Source organism: Lepidochelys olivacea (genome assembly GCF_965140295.1).
Source record: "Lepidochelys olivacea isolate rLepOli2 genome assembly, chromosome: 8".
In the NCBI taxonomy this organism is placed as follows: Eukaryota; Metazoa; Chordata; order Testudines; family Cheloniidae; genus Lepidochelys; species Lepidochelys olivacea.
Window position 1 is genome coordinate 18054675 of NC_140418.1, and position 24449 is coordinate 18079123.

At 45.8% G+C, this 24449-nt stretch overlaps 1 protein-coding gene across 1 annotated transcript in view; it reads left to right on the forward strand.

Moving 5' to 3' along the window:
• Positions 1 to 23032, forward strand: part of SH3RF2 (SH3 domain containing ring finger 2) — a 72716-nt gene extending 49684 nt beyond the window's left edge. The window contains exons 6-10 of the mRNA XM_084636777.1: positions 10492 to 10586; positions 12991 to 13161; positions 17175 to 17407; positions 20308 to 20666; positions 21833 to 23032. Of these exons, the coding sequence (XP_084492903.1) occupies positions 10492 to 10586; positions 12991 to 13161; positions 17175 to 17407; positions 20308 to 20666; positions 21833 to 22120 (1146 nt within the window). The 3' untranslated portion in view covers positions 22121 to 23032. The remainder of the gene's footprint in view (positions 1 to 10491; positions 10587 to 12990; positions 13162 to 17174; positions 17408 to 20307; positions 20667 to 21832) is intronic.
• Positions 23033 to 24449: the final 1417 nt, after the last annotated feature.

The window sequence follows — 24449 nt, forward strand, 5'->3', positions numbered from 1 at the left end:
AAATAAAAGAAGCTACAGGGATCTCTTGTTAAACTACTACACTCATTTCCAGATCCAAACCAAGCCCATCCTGGCAAGTCAGGTGGCAGCAAGGTCAGGGAGCACTTAGCTCGAGGCCACTGCTACCCTTCACCACTAGTCAAGTGGGTCAATGAAAGTGGAGGAGCTCAAGAAACGTGATGGCCAGCATCAAATTTTATATCTTATGTTGTACAAACATCTAGGACTTGAGTTTTAGTTACACTCAGGCCACTTTATGCTGTAAATTGGCAGAAATGGCCCCCTGCAAGTATCCCCTTACTAAGAAGGCTTCCTGGGCCAGTGTGGAGCTGGCGTAAGGGCTTCACATCAGCACCCAGTGTAGACAGCATATTGAGGACAGATGGCAGGAGTTGAAGAGAGGGGGGTGGGCCACGGGCCAGGAGAGGACACAGTCAGGACCAGCTCTAGGCACCAGTAAAGCAAGCACGTGCTTGGGGTGGCACAATTCCAGGGGCGGCATTCCAGCGATCCTTTTTTTTTTTTTTTTTTTTCTGCTTGGGCAGTTGCACTCTCAGAGCTTGGGGAAGCAAAACACCTAGAGCCAGCCATGGACACAGTTATTCCCTGCTTTCAAAGGTGCACAGGGGGGATCCATGGGTAGCAGAGCACAAATGATTACAGCAGCCCTGAGGTTGCTCTTGACCTACAGTTGGTTGGAAACTTTTTGATTAAACTTTTTTCATCAAAAGATGCCATTTTGTCAAAACTGAAGTACTTTGTGAAACCATATTAATTTAGACAGAGGTTTCTATGGGACGGTTTCTCAGATGCAGGGCGGACTTGAGAGAAAGAGAGAGAGAAAAAGATCAAAAACCTGACCTTTTCAGTCCAAAAATGGATGTTTTGACACAATTTTCTTTTCATTCCAATGCAGAACTAAAACAAAATTTCCAAACCTCAAAAATTGTCACAAAACAGAATTGTCATTAGAGATGGCTGGACATTTGTACCAGAGGCTGGACAGTTCCCAGGGCAAGAAAAGATTGTTTAAAGCTAGCTGTTTCCTTCTCCACTTCCACGCATGCCCAAATGTCAGAACAGAGGAAATGAAAATCAGGGCTAATATGCGGCAGGGAATGAGATTGGTAACGCAAAAAGCAGTACTTTCTTTTAAATCAGTATTCCACAAATGCCCCGGGCATGGTACTAAGGGGAGGGGGCACTACTGCTGGAATTTTTAGCTTTGGGATGAGATAGGAAATTAAAGCTCTGACCATTTTCATCATTAAAGATCCTGTGGCCCTTTTCTCCAAAGTAGGAGGATGAGTCCAGGTGGCAAATTCCAGCTTAAATGCTTTCTGCTGACCTAAACTTCCCCATGTTAGCAGAATTGCAGAAGCTATTCTTCACTCCCCGTCCTGAGAAAAGCGATGCCACATGAATGGTGCAATATGGCTTCTGTATTTCAGCTTGCAAGTGGCTGCATTTTAGAGGTGGATGAACTGATTCTTGTATTAGTTTCATCCCAGAGCAAATGTTTATGACCAAGTTATAAAGCTGCAAAAGGAGGCTATAATTAAAACTCTTTAATGAAGGCTGCCTATCACCTCGCTCAACTACTTGTGTCCTGTCTTTGAAGACGTGCCAGTACACTGTCTGCTGTATGCCAGCTTGAGTGCCAGCCACCAGGAGTACAAGAGCTCTGTCTCTGAGGCATGTTGTGTTGTATATGTAAAGAGGGCGAGTGGAAAAACAAAGCTGAACTTCATAGGTAGAAATTAGGAGAGTGGAAATCACCTGTATAAAAGCCTGTGGTTTGCTGCTGTACTGCTGTTACATACAAGGACTGGATCACAGAAAGCTGCCTGGGTGCCACCTTATAAGAATCCCAAGATACACAGAGGAGTGTCTTAAATAAATGAAAAGGAGGACTTGTGGCACCTTAGAGACTAACCAATTTATTTGAGCATAAGCTTTCGTGAGCTACAGCTCACTTCATCGGATGCTCAGATAAATTGGTTAGTGTCTAAGGTGCCACAAGTACTCCTTTTCTTTTTGCGAATACAGACTAACACGGCTGTTACTCTGAAACCTTAAATAAATGAGACCGTCATGCACCAGGGCTCAACAGCACAACCTGTTTGTTATTCTTTCTGAAGTGAATTTTTGTCCCTGTGAAAGACAGTGAGTGGATTGACAGCCCAGGAGACTGCAGCCCCCCAAGTGCACAGAGCAGGTCCACGGCCAGGTGGAGCAATACTAGCTTCTCCCACACCACCCTATGCAATGGACCTCAGCCTCCCCATCTGTACAAGAGAGATAATAAAATCTCCCTGCCTCTCAGGGTGATGAGAGACTTCATTAATCTCTCTGTGTCTATAAAGCACTTGGAGAGCCTCCAAAGCAAGGTGTTAGAGAGGTGCAAAGGGACCACCTTTGAAGGATAAAGATTTCATTCTCCTTGTCTCATTTAATCCTTTGTCTCTCTGCTGAAGCTGCAAACAAGCCTAGCAACTGCAGCTGGTCAAAAAATTTCTGCTGAAATAGTTTTTCTCCTCCCCCCAAAATTTTGATTTTCAGCTAAACAAAATTTTTCACAGAAAGTGTCTGCTTTCTGAGGAAAATTTCAACTTTTTTCATTCAATCAAATGCCCAAAGATCTACAGTTTTCCATTTGTGCCAGGAAAACAAAATATTTCAGTTAAGACATGCCACTGTGGTGCTGATGAGAGTTGTAGTTTGGTTGCCTTATGTCTCCATTCTCCCCTATGGGCTGGACTCCATAGCCCCACTACATCTCCCAGGCTGCACCATAGCCAGGGACTCCCGTGATCCATCAGCTCCCCTCACCAAGAAAGGAGACAATGGTGTACAGTGAGTGATGCTGTTTGGCTTCACTCTATAGAGGAGAATGGGAGCACCAGGTCCCTGACCTACAAATTCCTATGGGAGACACTGCGGCAACATTTCTAAATTAAATTATTTTGTTTTTTTATTTTTTGCCAAAAAGTCAGAGGATAGGGAAAAAAACACATTTCCCAACCAGGGTTGGACTAAGACCACCAACTCATTTAATCAAAAAGCTATTTGATGGCCACACCTTTAAACCACTATCAACCTTAACTGACATCAAACTGGCTACCTAGAAGTGAAAGCCTCTGATCGCATTAGCTGTACCCTGAGTCCCCACTCTGTCCTTCAGCATACAGGTGCAACAGGTTTGAGTTTGGAGCTGTAGGTTTTATTTGATTGGTAGAGCTGATCCTATTTGTCAAAGTATAAACTTACAAAAGAAATGGCTGCAGTTAATTAGCTGAATAATCACAGAGCCCTTTAGGTATTTGTTATATGAGCAAGAGTGGAAGTATCCTTGAGAGATCTGTACAACCCATCTTCCTAATTTCACTTCCTATAAGAGGTATATTTGAGAGAGACCCTAACCCAACTGCTCCCATCCCTCTTCACTGGTCCAGATAAAACAGCTATGTTGCTCAGTGAAGATTTTTCTCTGAAGGCAAGCAAGTGACATCAGTTATCTGCTTGTAGCTAATAAATTACAGGCTGGTTTAGCAGACTGCACTGGCTCGGAGACAAACACAGATAAGAAAAATTAGTGACATAGCCTCTTGGGTTGATGACCCCCATCCACAGCCTGTCCCTTTCCAAATTAGAATTAATCGACTTTGTTCTGAAGTTTCGTCTCCTCAGAGCTGTTTATCAAGCAGCATGTGACAAATGGGAGCCCGAGGAGGATATCCCAACACAGGCACACTAACAGACAGCTGGATATGGGTTACCTGCCAATGCATACTAGCATACTCCTGCAACTCATGCAAGCACAAGGTAACCAGGTCAAAACGCCTTGGGGTTTAAGCAGACCCCAAGATTGAAGGTGAACAGGGCAGTAATAACCTGCTTTCTCCAGATTCCACTATTTCAACACCATTTCCTGCTTCCTCCTGTTAGGTACATTGCTCTTAAAGGGTTAATATGTTTAAGCCCTGGGTTGTTACAAACAGCAGGCAAAATTCTGCTCTCAACTACAGGCAGGCAACACGGAGTGTACTGGCACTTCTTAAGCCAATGGGGTAAAATAGAGAATGGAATTTGCCCCAAAACCCCTTTCCCTCACACAGGTAAGTGTTTGCCTCTTACCCCTACATGAGAAAGGAAGTTTTGTCCACACCATTACCATGTAAGTGAGGCAGAGCTGAAAAATTAAATACAAAATGCATACAGTACTTGGAAAAGGTGGAGATATGCAAATAGGTTAGAAGGAAATAAAAACTGCTACATACAAGAAAAGTTTGGCTTATGAATGCTGAAAAATAGCCAGATGGTGAATCAGTATGCTTTTATTACTACCTCAAAGGTGAACAGTTCTGAGGCTGGGCTTACTATTAGTCAGATCGCATAAGTAAGTTACTGCATCTTGACTAGATGTGGCTTAGGGCAATGACAACTATTAAGGTCCTCTAACCTACGCAAATATCTTACTTGCCAGCTACCAAGTCATAGGCGGTCTTGTCTAATGGTTAGAGCAAGAGTCTAGCCTACCACTTAGCACTGAATCCAGATGGGGCAGCTCCAGGAATAAAGCCAAGGGTCATAGCCAGGAGTCAGAAACCAAAGCCTTAGCTGCAGGGTTAGCTGGAATCACAGTCAGAAGGTGGAGCCAAGGGTCTGAGGCGGGCGTCAGAGATCAGAAAGGAGCAGGAGCAGGAGCAAGACTAGAGACAGTGGAAGCAGGGGCAGAACTGAGCGTAGCTGCAGGCTAGGAAAGCATTGAGCAGCCACTGGACTGCTGCTGCTGCTGGTGAGGCTTGGTATCATGCTGCAAGTGTCTGCAGAAAATCCGGTGATGCAGTCAGTTTCTATCAGGACCAGCTGTGCTCAATGGGTTCCCAAGAGACTAGCTCTGCTGCAGGCTGGACCCTGACAGTACCCGCCCCCCCTTCAAGGGTGCCTCCTAAGGACCATAGGGACCTGGTCTTGGGGGGTGTTTCTGATGGAAGGCACATATGAGTTCTAGAGCATGGACTTTTTCCTACAACTCCCATGACTCCCTTATCCATCAACAGATTAACCAAATCAGGGGTGCTCTTGTGCTGAGTTGGAATGTTGTGAACCCGGGCAAAGTCTAAGTCCATGAAATTGTTGGAGGGCCCCAAAGTCCACATGCCCCCTCAGCTTGACCTCCGATATGGTGGGATGTTGTAACCAGAGAGGGAGTTGGAGGGCACTGGCACGGTGTCCCTTCACAGCTGAGGTACAAGTTCCTGGAGTGAGGGGGGGCGGGAAACATAAGCTCAGCCAGACCCCCTTATCAGGGCTGAGGCCTGGAGTCTTTCTAGTCAAGACACAGCTGGATTCCTAACAGGGCATCCCAAAGCGTGGTGTCCAAATTCCCCATAATACAGGCATATCCCCAAAGCAAGATGCCAGCCCTTTTCTGCATCAGAGGCAAGGCCGAACCCAGCTGATCTGCCTGGGCCACTGTAATGAGAACAGGAGAGGGGACTGGGAAGTCGACTCTCTCTCCAGGAGATGTTTGGTTAGGGGGTCATTGGTACCTTGACCAATCAACTTGACCAAGACATCCAGGATGGATGGTGGCTCCACCCGTGCCAACTCATCCTTGATTTGCTCACTTAGGGCATGTCGGAAATGGTAGCGCTGTGCCACCTCATTCAGCATTTGCTGCTAGAACTCTGCAACAAGCTTGGTGATCAACCTATTTCCCCGGCACAGCCCCCAAAGCAGGTTCTCAGCAGATCATGTGCAATTTGGATCATCAAACACCATTGCCGTAGCTCAGACAAACACTTGAAACTGCCCCAGCAGGGGTCTAGAAGTCTCCAGGAGGGGAGACACAGAGGCCAAGGCCTCCCCAGTTAGCAGACTAATAATAAGTTCTTCTCGGGTCTGGTCAGTGGAGAACAACTGGGGCCGAAGCATAAACAGGAGCCAGCATTCCACAGAATTTGTTATGGTACCCAGCAAACTTACCCGGGATTGGAATCTCTGACTCCCTAGAAGCCAGGATGGCAGCTACTGGCAGGATGGCTTGAGCCCATAGAGCTGCAAGGCCATAATCTGGGCCTGTAGGGTCTGCAAGATCCCACAATGTTTGGCAGGAGCACAGTTGCCTCTTCAGAATCCATCTAAAGGGAAGTCCAGCCACTTACCCAACCGTGTTCAATCTTTTGAGCTGCTCAGACTGTCAGCGACCAAGTCATGAGTGGTCTGGCCTAGTGATTGAAGCAAGAGTCCAGTCTGTCATTTATCACTGAAGCCAGATGTGGCAGATCCAGGAGTGGAGCCAAGGGTCATAGCTGGGAGTCAGAGACTAAAGCCTAAGCCAAAGGGTTAACCAGAGTCGCAGTCGGAAAGTGGAGCCGAGGGTCTTGGCTGGGTGTCAGAAGTCAGGAAGTCGCTGGGGGCTGGAGCAGGCACAGGCTGGAGAAGAAGCAGGAGCAAGGCCAGAGACAGTGGACCAAGTGCAGCTGCTGGCTAGGAATGTGTTGAGAAGCCACTGGACTGCTGCTGCTCCTATTGGGTTCCGGGAAGCAGGCGGGCACAAGCCCGCCCATTGCTAAAGGACCCTCCCCAGCCTGAGGGGAGGATCCACAAGGACCAGGAACTCAAATAATTACGGGGGACAGCCAAACATGTAACAGGGGCAGGTGTGAAGGTCAAAGGGTCAAACAAAGGGAACCTGAAGGGGACACTGACAGGGCTGGCTCCAGCTTTTTTGCCACCCCAAGCGGTGAAAGGGAGGGAAAAAAAAAAACAAGCCTGGTTGAGCTGCCGCCAAAGTGCGGCTGAAGAGGGAGAGAGGGACTGCAGGGCCTGCCGCCGAATTGCTGCCAAAGACCCGGACGTGCCGCCCCGATGACGGACAGAGTGCTGCCCCTTTCTATTGGCTGCCCCAGGCACCTGCTTCCTTCGCTGGTGCCTGGAGCCGGCCCTGGACACCAAGCATGGACTGCTGCAGAGTCTAGATGTCAGGTTGTAGGAATTGGCAGCCAATCAGGTAGCACAGTCAATCAGACAGCTTCCATCAGGGCCAGCTGTGCTCCTTTGGGTTGCCAGGAGGCTGGATCTGCTGCAGGCTGACACCTGACATTGCTCTTGACTGGCTTATCAGAAGCCAATAGTAGGGTTGTGGGTTTTTTCCTGGCCCTGTAATTTCATCCCTTCTTAGCAAGTCACCTCAAAGAAAAAAAACAAAACATTTACACTTCAAGAAATTCATGACCATAATAGAAGAGATTTCCAGAGCTCTCTGATGAAAACATTCAGAATGTCTGTAACAAAACATCTGAGGACCAGCAAAATGCATTGTCCCTTGAGCGAACTTGGCTCTACATTAACACTTCGGTCAATATATCTTGACATTCTTCTCAAGAGGAGCCAATATCTGCCTATCTTTCTACATCATCCTAAACCCTCCCATGCAACATATGACATGACAAGATTACTCTGTTTTTACTGAATCATCTTTAAAGGCAGGATATTGAGGGATTCATAGCTGGGAAGCGTGTGTCATTTTTGTAGCTGCTGTGTGGTGGCATGAGGGTGGGAAGTTCAAGAATTACAGAAAATGGATGTGTGGGAATATGCCTGCCTTAACCCATGTCGAATACAAAATGCTTCACACCAAGAGAAAATGTGGGCTGCTAAATACTGTGATAGTTTAAGGACCTTACCTCTAGTGCGCTTGTTGAATCCCACTGCACTCCTTAGAATATGAGAATCTCAGGATTTCTCACGTTGTTGGGATAGGGGCATGGAAACAGAGGGAAGAACCAGAGACACTTTTCAATGCCATAAATGTTAGGAGTGAGCCTAACACTGTTCAGGACTGGTGCTAAAACAGACATGGCTCTACTCACCAAAGAGGCGAATCAGAGAAGCTGAGAAAAGAGGAAAACAGATCATAAGTTACTTCATAAGATAACCTTTCTGGCTAACGGGCTTGTATCCCTTTAACCCACAACTTTTTTCTTCAAGGGGCATTGCAGGGAAGAGACAGTGACCCATTTATTGATAAAAGCTTCCTGAATGTCCACAGGCAAGTCACCAAGGGTACGTCAGCACTGCAATTGGGGGTGTAATTGCAGCCCCTGTAGACATACCTGTGCTAGCTTTAATGTAGCGAGGGCAGGTACCAATAGCAGTGAAGAAGCAGCAGCATGGGCTATACAAGCCCACCTGGGTATGTACTCATGTAGCTAGCCTGTGCTGCTATGGCTTTACTGCTATTGCTATATGAGCTAGTTAAATTAAAGCTAGCTTGGTTACATCTATACATATTGCAATCACACCCCTGACTGCAGTGGAGAGGTACTTAGTGTCTCTGGGCTTCAGTTCCCCAGGAGAGGATAACAGCATAGCCCCAATGTCACCGGGAAGTTGTAAGGATAAAGACATTAAAGATTGAGAGGCACTCAGATTCTATGGTAATAGGGCTGGATCAGTATGATTGATAGATAACTGGTGAAAGTTGGGATTTGTAAAGGTTTCTTCTTTCCCTTCTCCTGGACTTTCTTTTCACTTACACTGTGGATAGCAGCCCATCTCCTAGCAGTGACTATGGCAGCACAGACTCCAGGAATGCTAGTCTTATGGGAGATGAAACAGGCAGCCTGACATCGGTGGTGAAAGCAGCAGCAGCAGCGTTTGGAAATCTCTAGGCAGGAACTTTTGCCTCAACAGCAGCTCTGGAAGGGACTTGTATTAAACATGACCACCAACAATTGCTTTGACAACAGTCACAGATTCAGGCCCCTCGCCCCAACATGAGAGAATCACATGAGAAAAGTGCATACTGGGTGTTAGGATGACTGGTACATTGGGACCGTGGCAGGAAGGAGGTGTTCCCTCAACAATAGTCACATCATTTGCGGAATTATGACCTCTAAAAGACCCCACTTCCCAAACTATTCTGCAGCTTGCTGTGTGCCATGTGGTTATCACCTGTCACCCCAGAAGTGGCTGCATGTCAGTGGAGCTTTGTGTATGTATGTGTGAAATGCTTTTTGATCCCTTAGGATGATATGCAACCCTATAAATACCAGATAATAATAATAATAATAATAATTAATAAATACTGTTATTGCTGCAAGCTCCCTGACACAAGGACTGTCTTATTTGTGTATCATACACAGCCAAACACTTGGTTGGAGTTTAGTAAACGAAATTATGATTATATAGTCCCACTCACCTGACTGAGGTGACATTCTTCCCCCTGGTTATCACACTTGTGATTTTAAATAACATTTTGTCAACCCCTGCCAGCTCCTCTTCCCTTCTAGGTTTCATGCCTGGAGTGCATATCAGTCCCAACAAATGAATCAAGGACTCGCTCTGTTGTAGAAGTAATCCAAAAGGAAAGAGAAAAAAAAAACAAAAAAAGGAATGAACTCCACCACCCTTGAGTGGGTCTCATATTTATATGATCAGCCATGATTACAGATTTAGGGGACTGGAGGCTCAGACATAACATTTGAAAGTCATGGCTGTTAGGTGACGTTTATTCTGTTTAATCAGTGTGCTGAAAATCTCCACAAACACAAGATTAGCACTCCTAATAAACCTGTAGCTTGGAACCTTGCCAGCAATAGGAAAGTATCTACCTGGCCATTTTTCTGTGCCATGCAGCAGTAGCACTAAGGGCAGAACCAGCTCCACGCATAAGCTGGAGAACTGAAGCAAAACATGATGATGTATTGAATTCCAGAAGTAGGCAAAACGCTACTCTGCCTCCATTTTAAAGTATGTGGGGCTGATTATCCTGTTACTTACACCAGTGTAAATGAAGAATAGCTCCCCTGAAGGCCGTGGAGTAACATAGCTGTAAAACCAGTGTAAGTCGGGAAAATCAGGCCCTATGTGTGAGTGCAAGTCCACTAGGGGGCTAGTGAAAGGTGCCGGGCTGACAACCCTCGAAATTAGACACTACTCTTTACTCACAGAATGGCATAGCATGGGCAGTGACAATGCAAGCTTCCTCCTCACTGACCCACCTATGTACATCAGCGTTGAGGTAGAAAGGCCACCTTGAGAGATGAACGGGTAGTAGCTTAAGTTTCCATGACCCATGCAGCTTTTGGACATCTCTGCTGTGACTGACAGCAAGGTTGCCCATGGGCATCTACTGTGATGTAGACAAGAGGTTTGGAATGTAGATAACCTGTCCACTAGGAAATGAATTGAGACAGCAGTCCACTGAAGAGATGGCAGCAATCACTACTGAACGGGGCTGGAATTCAGTCTGTCCCCGTCCCTACACAAACCGTTCTGTTTCAGAGTTCTGTGATATTCAAGGCCACTGGGGTAATAAAGCAACAGAACACTTTTGTGGAACAGGGCATGTTTCCTGGCTGTGGTGGCAAATGATTGTGGGGTCGTTTCACACTCTTCACAGTGGGGTTCCGATGGCAGAGGGAGCCTAAACTCAAGGTCATTTTATTCAACTTACTTTGTTTCCATTTTTCATTGCAGGTCAGCGCTTCTTATTATACTGCACCAGGATCCCTGGGGCACTCAACTGCCATTGTCACCCTTCCGCATCTTCAGCAACACATATCAGCTAATATGTACGTATGAGTATTGAAACTTTGTTGCTTTTGTTTCAGAGGGTGGCAGGGAGCTTGACTCGTGAAAGCCCATCTCAGATATATGGCATCTCATTTTCAGTGGGGCTTCTGGGGGCTTACCCAGCCAACGCAGAATGGACACTAAGTGTTTTCCTGAAGTAACATGCTGATGAGGAGCTAAAATCAGATTAGAAGCTGTGATTCTTTGGACTCCTAGTTCTTTCTTACGCATTCTAGCCACCAGATCACTGAGCCCTAGTAAAACTCTTGAACTCACAGCCTGACTCTTAGGCCAGTGAAAGGACATAGCACTGTAGAAAAATAAAGATAGAATATTGGCAGCACACAAGGGCTTTTCATAGATTTCGAGTGCTTTTGCTCACTTTAAATTAGTATGATCTTCATATTTCAGTTACTACAATCCTAACACTGTGGGTTTTTGTACCTGATTGTTTATCTCTTTCCAATGCCTGTTGAATTACTGATGTGTTTCTACATTTTCAAACCAAAAATTCTTTAAAAGTGAACTGAAACGCTCTTTAAATTTAACTAATTATTTTAATTAAGAAACGATTTAAAAGTTAATTGATTTTTTACAACAAATCATTCAAAGAAAAATACATGTTGAGTTAAAATTTGCAAATAAATATATGGCAGTTGTTTTGTCTGTCTGTCTCCTGGACAAGAATCAGCAGCCTAGCTCTCATGATAAGCAACCCTACAACAACAAACAAGCATGAATGCAGTCTACTGCTCATGAGCAGTTCTATATTGAAAATCGAGATCCTGATCCTGCAAAGATAAATATCTATTAGGAAGGTGTATAACCTTGAATTATTCTCATGCATAAACTTACATACACAGACCCTGATCCTTCAAAGATTTACACACATGATTACTTTAGATCCATGAGTAATCCTGATGACCTGAAATGGGAATATACAAGGGGTTGCAATTAAGCACATGTGGAAGAATTTGCAGAATTAGGGCCATACTGAAGTGTTGGTAGGATTGGGTCCCTAATCTGGACCATTCATTGCTCAGAACCTACAGTAACAAACTAGCATGAGTGCAAGCTACCACCTAAGCGCGGTACTTCAATTAAAAAAAATAAACCACTGGGGAGTTAGAGCAGGTCTGAATTTAGCCCCATCTGCACAAATAATAGAAGGAAAAATCCTCTTATAAGGAAAGACATTTCAATTTCAAACTTCCAAATGGGTGTTATGACCAACAGAGAGAGAACAATCGCTTTTAAGAACTAGCAAAAAGTCCTTGACAGTCTCCTTTTTTTTAATAACTCTTGGTTTTGAGGTGATGATAGTTGCTGTAGCATCTGCTACTCAGATTAATATTTGAAAACAGACCACATCCCACTTGGGAGAAGAAAAAAAAACCAATGCAATTAGATAAAATGTGTGTCTCCTTGGAGACAAATAAAAGTTCTTTTTTTAAAAAAAGCCACAGGCCCTTGGGAAAAGGGTAAAATTGAAAAACAGGTGGATGAGATTTTTGATGTTTTGTTTTCCTTATTTTTTGCCATTCTGTCTTATGAGGACCCCTGCTGAGAACAAGCAATCTCATTACACAACTAGAATCAGTGGGGGTTTTTTGTTTTGTTTTGTTTTTTAAACACAGCTCTCTGAGCAGGTTTGCTAAGCAGGAGAGACAGGCTGCAGGGAGCCCCCAAACACTTGTACAGGAGACAGCCATAACTTGGCAGTACATGCTGAGGAAAGCAAAGTAGATGGGGCCGGGTATCTGGCTAATGCTTTCTATGGAGCTCACAGTCCCTTTGGGTGTGTCTGGGTGAGATTATAACCAACAAAAGCTGGCAGGAAGACCCAGGTTAACAAGTCCTGTTGCTGACCACATACTGATCCCATTGTACCTTTCAAAGATATAATGCCTCCTTGACACAGTCTTTTGGGTGGTACACCTCACCTGCGCTCTAGTGCTGCTCTGCTTTGGAAGACGCATAACTCCATCCCTAATCAGTTATTTCAGTGGAGTATTCACGGTTGGAGAATAAAAACAGCCCCCTCCAACCCCAATACTGGACCCCTTTGGCTGAGACTGACAGTTCTAGGTCAAAAAATGTTGACAAAGACTGCTTCATTCCTGGTAGCTTTTCTTTTATTCATATCCCCCCTGGCCTTAAGATGTAAGCAGTTACCTTCCTACAAAGCCTTTCCACATTCATGACAGCACCCAGATATATGATGCGAGTGCCAGCTGAAGATGCTTCAGGCAATAGGCTCTGCTCACACAGAACCAACAGCATCAGCTCCCAGAATGATTAGAAACAGGATTGTTGTGTCATCTCCTATCCTTACCGCACACGGGGGAGGCAACTTTTCCATAGTGCATGTCTGTGCTTTTCTAATTTCCTGTGTATCAACAGGTGCGTCGCTCTACACTCCTACACTGCTCATGGACCGGAGGAGCTGGATTTGCAGAAGGGAGAAGGTGTTCGTGTTTTCGGGAAGTACCACGAAGGCTGGCTCAGGGGAATGTCATTGGTCACTGGAAGAGTTGGGATCTTCCCCAGTAACTATGTTGTTCCCCTTTTCAGGTCTGATTTCCTTATGTGAAATAATGTATTTGTAGAAGGAGTGGTACAGTAGGTAATCCTGGGGGGGATATAATGAAAGAAGCTCACTGCCTGGCTCCAGGACAGTGAGATTGTCCTAGAATATTAATCATGGCTGTCAACACCATGGGTATATGGAATGCTGTCCTGCTGCCACCCCTCCGGAATAACTGGATCTCATTTCACATTATCCCCTTCTGTACTATGCCATTGGCCACATGTGCTATATGTGCTTCCACCTCCCTCTGAAGATCAGGCACTGGCCACCACCAGCTGTAAGATACCCAGTTGGGTGGATCAGGGTCCTCACAGGAATTGCCGTATGATCCAGATAAGATGGACAAATGAGCAGTTATGGCGACATCCTTCATTCGTCTCTTTTGAATCTGAAATGTCAACAGTGTAATGCAGTCAGAAGCCCTTTTCAATACTGCTCAGTCCACTCCAGGATTTAAGGAAACCCTGTTTAGTAACATGCGGCAACATGCTTAGTTATTTTGGAGCCAAAGAGCCATCAGGAACCACAGGGTCTCTCTGTGCCCAGCGGCCTCAAGAAAGAATCCCCTTTATATTTGTTTCAAGACCCTACTGGAATCAAAGCACTGTCGTCAGAGCAGCTGTTTGCTCCAAGCGTTGGAAGGTGTTGACCTAGCGATATAAAAATGTGCATTAGCAACCCCCTAAAGTCAAGTCAGTACCTAGGCAACATCTTTTAGGAACATCATGGCTTTTTTTTAAAGCAGAGATTCCACTGCTGAAAAATGCATTGTGGATTGCTTCAGCTTCTTTTCTCTCTTACAAGCAAGGCAGGGATGGACACCAGAGTAAAGCGGGAGAGCGACCTGCAGAGATGAACAGCTAAGGACTTGTGGGGATGATTTCCAAACCTACCCACTTTCCTTTCATCTGTGACCACATCAAAGCAGCACAGCCCCTTTTACAGATGCAACAGCCTATCACTCAAGGGTGTGAATGCCACGGTGGGAGCGGAATTGTTTGGGCTGATCCAAGGAATAGGGAGATGAAGTAATGCATGTGAAAATGAAGCTTGAGTGTCAGAGATGGGAGGGAGTGCCAGGAGGGAGTCTATTGGTTTGCAGAGCAGTCTGCCAAAGGGAATAGTGCCACCCTTTGGTTATTCAAAACTGGACTAGAGAAAGCACTCTAGCATGTACCTGCAGCCATAAAAACTCAGGTAAATACCACTTCCCTACTCCAGGGAGGTGTTGTGAGGGTAAATACATGAAAGATTACAAGGTGCTCGGTACTATGGTGATAGGTGCCATACAAATCCGATTGACTGATTTATAGATGTCAATAGATAGCACCTTGAGATGTGGTTGGTCAGCACTTAGAAAGGAGACTGTCACAGGAGGGGCTGCCCCACACCAGCGCTAGGAGTAGCTCCCCAAACAAAAGTTCTCCCCATCTTGATTTCATATAAATGGGTCCAACGAGAAAGCTCATCCTTTCTGGATCATGAGCAGTGTAACGTAGGGCCTGATTCATCATTGCCCTGCACTCTGCACAGTCACTTACCCAACTGCAAAGTGAAGTAAAACACTCCCATCCTGGTCTAGGAGCATTTTACACTGGTGTAAACAGCCCTGTCTGATGCAGAGCAATGGGGAATGAGACCCTCTGTCCTCTAGACTTTCCCCCACTGTTGCCCCCACTTTTCAGATACAGCAGTCAGGCCTGGAAGGTGCACAAGCCCTATCTGCATCTGCTTCCCAACTGCTTAAACCCTTCATGCCTAGTTCAAAAACTCAGCACACATGACAGGGAAAATGAGGTCTGGGGATTTAATCCTAGCTGGGCAGTCACCCACACAACTGCCTGGGACTTCCTAGTTCCAAAAGGATAGCATGCCCTATCTCAGAAACCTTGTCAGGAACTGAGTACCTCACCACTGAGGAAAGGTCAGACCAGCTCAAGGTGTGTGTTGCCCTCTAGTGGCAGAGCAGAGATAAGCCAGAATTCTGATACACGGATAACATGAGCTTCGCCTCTGGCTCCTGCCCAAGATGCCTGTGCTTTAACAACAGAAGTTGAGTTCTATGTTAATGTATGGCCATGAAGTCCAGTGCAGCTAGCATGCCCTAGAGACTGCAAAGTCCTGGGAAGCCACAGACACATTACAAACTCCAGGGTGGTGTGAGAAGCAGGTATTGGGGATTTGCAGGTGGCTCCCTGTCTGGTGAGTCACTCCTGAACCAGTGCCCCAGGATGGTGTGAAGGGGTGCTGCCTTTTGGATGAAGGAGCGATCAGCTATGGGAGTGTGCCTCAGTTTGGACTATGTGAAAACTTATCAAGGAACTCAAGCTTTGACCCACTGAAATAGCCTAATGGTGGCCTAACTCCCTCCACATTATCTCTGACATTGACAGATAGACTCTGGCTCCTTTTTCTTTTCCTGCTTATATTTCACTGTGTTAAATTCTCAGTTCAGACTGAAGATGATGATGCTGCTTTGATCCCAGCATTAGCCCTCCCTGATTTAAAGGGAGCCAGTGATTATTCTTTGTCTCTTTGACTCATTTCTCTGTGATACAGCCTCTGATAACACCATGGCCCCAACTCCCTGCTAAACAGAGCAAACAAACAATCCAACACAAAGCCCAGCTACCCTAAAGTCACCTAAGCCATAAGCACCAATTTGGGAGCTGCTCTTCTGTATCCTCCTTTGGACAGTTCATCATAATAAATTGACGCGCCAGTTATTTTGATAAATCGCCACTCTGTTATTAAACCATAAATCATTCTTCTACTGTCAGAGAGAGTCATGGGAAGGGAAAGAGAAGGGTCAGAAGGAGCCGTCTTTTCCCTTTCAGAGGAGTTAGCAGACAGCCTTTACCCTGGCTGACTTTCCCACTGAATTAGGAGCATTTGGGAGGGTTATTAAGCATCACGCTGATGTGGGAGATTGAAGGCCTTTATGGCAATTTAACGGATTTAGATGAAAAAGCCAACATGCCCTCTCCAAGGAAAGCAGATGAGGAGAGGAATAATAGGAAGTGACAGCTGCTCGCAATGGGGCCCGAACAGAGGCTGGGCAACCAGAGTCAGAAGGGCAAGGAGTATGAAAGCTGCCACAGCCTTTTCCTTAAGGATCACTGTGCTCCCTTTAGTGCTTTCTGGTGAGAGCTGTACCAAGAGCCAAGGTGTGATGTCAGCAAGCCAATGGGCTCTCTTGCCCAGCTCATTCAGTGCAGGACAATGGGTCAGACACAGGCCGAATGAGCAAAACGAGCATGTTTTAGCTGCATGGAATTTTTACAGTAATACTGAAATGGTCCTATTTCCCTTTGGAGAGGCACAGATCAGACCAGAACACCGGGTGAGGTTAATTCACCAAGCTAGCTTCAGAGCATGTTAAGCTACCTACAGCACAATAGCTTTCCTTCCCTAACTCAATGGGCGGAGTGCAAACCTATGATGAGTATTTACATATGACCGTGTCTGCAAGATTTCGATGGCTTCTGTGCTGCTTAACACATTAGTAAGTGGGACAAATGCTGCAGCTCCACACAATAATTACCTGGCATGTCCCCTGCTGGCATTATGGAAGAACACTGGCCGCTAAAAGCCCCCCTTCCTTTTGGCACCCCATGGGAACTGTTGCAAATGATTCTAGGTTGTGTCTGAGAAGGCCCAGGTATAAAGTGGGCATGTGGGAGTGATGGGAGCAATAGGGCTGAGAATGATTGCTCTAATGGAACCAGAAAGTGAACTGCAGGGATTCCAGAAGGATTTTTTTTAACCTGATGAACTCTAGGGACGGATGGGCTGTTAAAAATTCTGATCTGGCTCCACAGTTTTGCAAACAGTCCTTTTCTTTGTAATGGGCTGAACCAAAACAGAAAACAAAAAAACACATACACCATGCTGTGTGGGGGACTGAAGATTTGGATTTGAATTGTGCCTCTCTGTAGCTATATTTAATTAACTCTCTCTCTTTCTCCTTCTCCCCCCGCAACCCCTTTGCCAGCAGGAAGTCACCCAATTTCTCTGAATCCAGGATGCCTTCCCTGTATGCCACTTGGACATTATCCACTGGCTCACTCTCCTCCCAGGGGAGCATCTCAGAGAATGGCCCAAGGCAAAGCAGGCCTTTGAAATCAGCCTTCATGCCCACGGTGCTGTCTTCGCCACTGAGAAACGTAGCTGTGCCGGCCACCTCAGGACAAACATCACTGAGGCGAGGACGCGGCAGTACTAGGAAGAGTAAGTTCTGGTGGGAGGGCGAAGACAGGCCTGTGAGTGTGTTCCCAGGTGGGCAAGTGGTACTGGGAGCCTTTAATTAACAAACAGAGACTCAGAAATGAGGTAATACTGGTAATAAATAACATGCTACAGCTCTTAGAGCTGGCCGCTTCATAGAACGCATCCAGCTGGGATGGAAGCCTACGGGGGCAATGTTTACGTGATAGGCACTACAGTGGCATAGCCATGGTGCTATAGCTGTGCGTCTATACTACGGGGTTACAGCAGCAGCCTACAGCGACGGAAGGAGTTCTTCCCGTTGCTGTAAGAACTCCGCCTCCCCAAGTGACAGTAGCTAAGTCAACGGAAGCATTCTTCTGGCGACCGGCTGCATCTCCCCCAGGGATTGGATCAGCAGAGCTCTGACAGTCCAGTGGGTGGATGCATCCGATGAAGTGAGCTGTAGCTCACGAAAGCTCATGCTCAAATAAATTGGTTAGTCTCTAAGGTGCCACAAGTACTCCTTTTCTTTTTTCACATGCCTGAGTGTCATAGCTCTGTCAGTTTAACCTTTACGTGTAGGCCGGGCCTTAGTCTTGTGTAAAACCTGCAGGTGGATGGACTGGGGGGTCTGTCAGGAGAGATGGTTTAAAGGTCAAATACATCCTGGTTAAAACACATAGGCTGACAAGATCTGCGCTGTCATTTTCCACTCCTTGTCCCTCCTTGTTAAATTAACTGATCTCCAAGCTGCTTAAAGTAAGAGGAAGTGGGGTTTGCAGGAGTCCTTAAATACTGAGGCACTAGGGCTGGAGTCATGGGAGTTACAGAGGGATCAATTTGGCTCCTCCAGAATTTAAAGCTTTGATCTTTCAAAGAGCTTCAACATGGCCTCTGATTTTGTACCTGCAAAGAACTGCAGGTAAAATGTTGTGAACAAACATAGTTGTGGGTGCATTTGACAGCACTTAGACATCTCACTACTGGATTTTTGGGTGCAAACAAGGGGTTAGATGTCACTTTCTGAGTCCGAGTATGTGTTTGACCCGTGTCCTTGACCCTCATCTTCCCTTACTGCTCTCTCTGTTTGTTGATTGCTGCCTTCTACTCCAGAAGTGGTTGCATTTCAGTCCAGTGGGCATACTCACACTTCATCAGGATGAAGTATAAGATCTATTTATTGGCATAACTGTAATAGCTGAGCACCTCAAATATCACCACATCAGGCATCAGAGAAGCCTGCATGAGATAGGAAAGTATTATTGCACCCCTTTTAAAGATGGGGAAACAAGCACAGAATGAATAAGGTCATAGTGGAAGTCTATAGCAGAGCTGGCAATAAAACCCAAGGCTCCTGTTCTTAGTCCTGCCTTAACCACAAGACCATCCTTTCTCCCAGCTCCTGCTATTCCAAATTCCTGACTCAACACACAAAAGGATCCTTTCCACAGGCTTATGCAGAGCTCAGCGTGTTGCATTCTTTCCATGAGGTTGGCAAGGTTTATTTCAGACAGCTCAGACTGCCATGGAATAAATCTCCAGCTTTATTTAAGCAACTAAGCAATGCATTTTTCAATAGTTTCAGCCTGAACTGCTACTTGAGCTATGTAGAGTCACTGGCAGGGGGTGAGGTTCATTTGCAAAGGACACGGTCAATGTTTTTAGGCTCGAAATTGGATTTATCTTAGAAGTTGTTTTACCTTAAAGGACTTGTTCCCCCACTGTGGTTCTATTTAAAATCAATCTTTCAAGCAGCAGGAAATTGCAAGAGAAATAAAGCATGCATCACCTATAAAGTAAACATTCAAATGGAGTAGGCTGTGATGTACAAACCACAAATGTCACACAGCTGAGAGGCCTGCTAGTGAGGGCTCAGGTATAGGGCTCATGCTTGGGATTAGCTGACTGGCAAAAAAGGGGCCCACTTCTGTGAAGCCAGTGGTAGTTGAGTGTGCACAGCAAGCAAGGTCCTCACCCAAGGACCTTAGCACCTGGCAGGATCAGATCCTTCTAGGTTAGGGTTCTACCCACCTACTTCAATTTGTCAGGGCAGGGGTAGTAGAATTTTGTGGCGAATCAGTGTGTGATGTGTCATTGCCTCACCTGTTGATGCAAGAGTCCAACATGGAAACTCAATATTGTTATGCTGTGTTAACATGGCTCAAAGCCTGAGATAGTTGTAGAGTCTTTAATGGTCCTGCAGCATACAGGTGGATCGAGGAACGTCAAGCCTGTCCTGCCCACTGCCATACAGAAGGCAGAAGAGTTAAGGACTTTTTTATTTTTAAATTCCATGGATTGAGTTCAGCCTTCATAAACTGACAAAGAGTAGGGGAGTATAGTCCAGTGGTTAGAGCAGGACTCCAGACTCTGGCTCCTCAGTTCTATTCTGGAGTCCATCACAGACTCATTGCGTTGCCTAGTGCAAGTCACATTGTCTCTGTGCCTCATTTCCTGACATTTGGAAAATGACGACAATAGTACTTTTCTAGAACCACACTGAGTATTTGTACGGCCCCAGCATACTGAGGCCCCAGCCAGACTGAGACCCCCATTGTGCTAGGCACTGTACAAATACAAAGAAATGCTGGGAAATTAATTCATTAAGCTTTGAGATTTCAGATAAAAAGGCACGATCCGTTACCTGCAAAGTGTGGGGAGTGGAAGAAGTCATTTTTGCTCATCTGTTATTTATATTGGGCCCCCAACCATGCAAAGGCCCCTGCAGACCTGTAGGAATTCAGTCAGACCCTGCCTCAGACAGCGGAGGGTCTCAGCAGCCAACAAGAGCTGGTGGAAAGGGATGGAACATGAGAGTTTTTGTCTTTTCTGATTCTGTTTAAATTTTCATATTTGCCCATTGGCACCTATTTATTTTAACCTTCATCTCCGATTGACTTCAAAACAATCTTTCTCCCCAGATGGATCACTGCAGAGACCTGTGCAGCCCGGAGCTCTTCCTCAGGTTGTCGGCTCCCTCAGTCGCACTCCAGTTGCCACAGTGCGGCCCCAGCAACTTCAGCTTTACCAGCATGTCTCCTCTCAGCCCCCTGTCACCCCTGGCATGGCGGATCCAGGAGCCAGGCCAAGCGCCTCCCATGATGCTTCATTGCTGCTTGTGCCCAGGGCAGGTGAAAGCAGATCTCCTTCTGTATGTAGCTCAATGATCCTGGATGCCAAAGAATCCCCAGCAAAAAGTGAGCCAGCTCCAAAGCCACCTCCATCAGCTCCGCCCTCCATCCTGGTGAAACCAGATACCTCCCGGAACAGCACCGAAAAGGTAGCGTAAGGCTGAATCATTGCAAGGAACGATACACAGACCCTCCACCTCTGGAAAGTCCAGAAAATCCTGCTGGGACTGACCTTAGGTTTCAGCTGACTATTCACCATGGTTCAGTTCCCATGAGGTCCTTACTTCAGTGAGTCCATACTCAGGCAGGACTCCCAATGTGATTCACTGGGATTTGTGCCTGAGTAAAGTTCTCAGGATTTTGCCCCCTCTCCCACACCCAACCCAACCCCACCCTACGTTTATTGTTGTTAGAATGAAACCATTCACAGGGGCAGATATTTTGAACTCTTCTGTCTTCTGTTCACTTATGGCCAAATCCTCACATCTTTACCCAGACCTTAACCCAGGCAAGAGTCCATGAGGGTTTGAGTGAGAAATGAGTAAGGAGCTCCGAATCTGGCTATTAGAACTCAGGCTTGTCCTACCAGGACTTCTGAGATTGCTGTCTGGCTCCCTTTGCTTGTGTGTTAATTGCTTCTCTGCTGAATAGGTTGGGTGTTTTCTGATTGACATCTGCAGTAAAAAAAACCCAAATGGTTTCATTCGAGGAGTGAAACTACCCTGGTGACAACTTTCCCTACAGGTGGTACCTGCAGAATAACTTTGTAAAAGCCACACAAGTCCCACAAAATGAGGCCAGCTCACAGGTTTCTGGTTAGCATATTAGCTAGAGATTAATCTTTCCAGAGTCCCAGGTAAAAGAGAGCCAGAGGATGGAAATCAGGTTATGTATTCTGGGTGAATGGCACCTCAGGCTAGAGGTCAGCCTCTCTCAGAGGTCTCCCCACCATTCCATAGCCTCTCTCCTATGTTCTCCTCCACCTTAACTCATGCTCTATCCAATCCTGCTTCTCTAGGTTCTCATATTGCCCCCATTGTGTGGTATCCAGTTTTTCTGGTACCCTCTATGCTCTTCTGATGTTTCCCGCCTGGTATAGTACACATTGTAAAGCCTCTAATCACTCCACTGCTGCACACCATCCCAAGTGTGGGGCACTCACACCCCCTCTGTTGTGCACCCAGTCCCCTGCAGGGAAAGTATCTGTGCTCCATCCTAGCAGCCCTTCCTCTGTCTTTGCCACAGCAGATCAAAGCAAAGGAAGAGACTCACTGTGTTTCTGCAGTAGTAACTCTTGGTTCTGTTCACATTTCAGCAAGTGAAAACGGTGCGATTTCAGAACTACAGCCCACCTCCGTCCAAGCGGCACAGCTCACAGCCATCGCCAAACCATCCCGGTGGCAACACTGAGCAGACAGCCCAGCCAGAAGCAAACACCCTGGGCCCTGACATGACAGCTCTCTATTCGCACCGACTCAGCTCCAGCCCAGTGCATCTGAGGAGGACGCCGCACCCAAAGACCCCATCGCTGGATCTTTCTGCCCAGGCTGGGCAACTGACCTTCCCTACCAAAAAGAACTACAGCAGCGTTTCTGAGAACTGACAGGTTTTCTTCCCATTCAATTGCTTTCCTTTTCAAATGGGGCTTTCGCCTCTGTGATAAAATAAACTCCCCACAGACCTCACACCAACCTGCCACCACCCTGGCTTCTCCTTACAAGAGCTAGCGATCCAGTCAGGAACTTACTAGACCCCAGTTCCATGGGGAGCAAGGCCTCCTTCAGGCACTCACAATAATTGCAGCTGGCCAGCCAGTAACTTGGGGGCCTCTGAGGAACTGGCATGGGGGTCAGCACCTCTCTCTAATTTTATGGTAGAGTCTCATTTTAAATGCATCTGACTCACATCCAGCAAGCCACATCTGTATGTCATGGCAATGCATCAAATGTCATCAGCCCAAACTGCCCCAGTGAGTAGATGCAAGCACCACAGACCAACATGGAATGGGTTTGTGGTCCCTGCAAAACCAGTGTTCTCTGGTATCCTCCAATATCTTGCAGCCAGCCTTATAGAAAAGTGGAAGAGGGAAGAAGCATGCATATATCAGAAATAGTTAAACCTTTTTTGGTATCCTTTCTGCTATGAAAGCCCATAGAGATCAAAACTCTGGTTCATTACCTTTCTCAGCTCTACAGGATAAAGAAACCATAAATCAAATTCAGGCAGTTCCTGGATGAATTTTCAAGTTCCCCTTTGATGGGTATTTGCTTTAGTTTTTTGAGCCTGGGAGTAGAGGTAATTTTCTAGGGAAGAGAACCCTGCCCTGCAATCAGTACTAAGCTGCAGCTGTTTATGACAGTCATTGGGTCCTTGCAGTCATGTGATTTGGATCTTGCTTCTGCTGGTTGGTTGGTTTTTTTCTGAGTTGTGGACAGTATAGGCAGCACTTCCTAGATGCCTGTGATTCAGCGGCAATGTTATTTCCCCCTGTTTAAATCCTAAATGGATTTTTAAAAATCTGGGTCCATGTTGAAGTTCACGAAATAGTAAATAAATAAAAATACAAAAAATACAAAAAAAAAAATACAAAAAATACAAAAAAAAAAAAATACAGTGGAAATATAGATAGATATATCTTCCTACTGTATTTTCCATGGCATGCATCCGATTAAGTGGGTTTTAGCCCACGAAAGCTTATGCTCAAATAAATTTGTTAGTCTCTAAGGTGCCACAAGTACTCCTCGTTCTTTTTGCTGATACAGACTAACACGGCTACTGCTCAGAAACCTGTCTATATAGAACGTTACTGATGGCGGATACCTTTCCTGGCATATCAGCTAAAAAAAAAAATGTCAGATTTGAGGCTGTCAATTCCAATTTTGCCTTGAGCATGATTCATGACACCCCACATTCATCAACATCCTAGCCTGATGTGATGGATTGGGAAGCCTAACGCAGCTCCAATAGAGATCCTCTCTGATTGCATCTGATGAAGTGAACCGTAGCTCACGAAAGCTTATGCTCTAATAAATTTGTTAGTCTCTAAGGTGCCACAAGTCCTCCTTTTCTTTTTGCAGATACAGACTAACACGGCTGCTACTCTGAAATCTCTGATTACTGGCAATTAACCCCCGGGTTTAGAAGGTTATGGTGTTGTAACTTCAGAACCTCAAAAGATCAGGGTGAAAGAGCAAAGGAGAGCCCATCAGTAGTTTTGGAAACTCACAGGCAAGTTTAGGGTAGTCTGCATACAAAGAGAGTTTTAAAGAAGGAGAACAGAAAAGAAGCAACACACTAATTCACCAGTAGCTTCAGACAGAAACATATGTTGAGGTAAAGTCACCTTGTAAGGTTAATCTGTAGCTGGAGCAGATTTTCCCACAAGAGACTCCATTCAGGCAGAAAGAGGTTATGAGAATGATTAACTATTAATAACAGAACGCCGTTCATTCTGGGGATACAAAGTTAGGTACCCAGTGAGAAATCTGCAATGGAAGTGAAGCTATATTCCCTTCTCCCTTTCCTGAGTCCTGCCATCCATGCAAAGGCGTGAAAATTGGTAACATGAATTTTTTTGTGGCCTGATTTTCAGAGATGTGGAGCATCTGCAGCTCCCATGGATATATTGTAGGAGAGCTGCAGGTGCTCGGCACTTCTGAAAATCAACCCATTCCAACTGAATAAACCACTAAAGTCCTTCCTCAAAACCATACTTACACTAGCCAGATGCAGCTTGTATTAGCATCAGTTCAGGAGCTTCCCTTTCATGGAAAAACAAAACAAAAACCACCTCTCTCCATGTGGATGACAAGATTCAGTGAGATGAGTGAGGTTGCATATCACCTGTGGACACACGAGTTTGCAAAGCCACACAGCTATCCATTATATGACACTGAATATGGAATGGTGCATACCCCCAAACAAGTGCCACA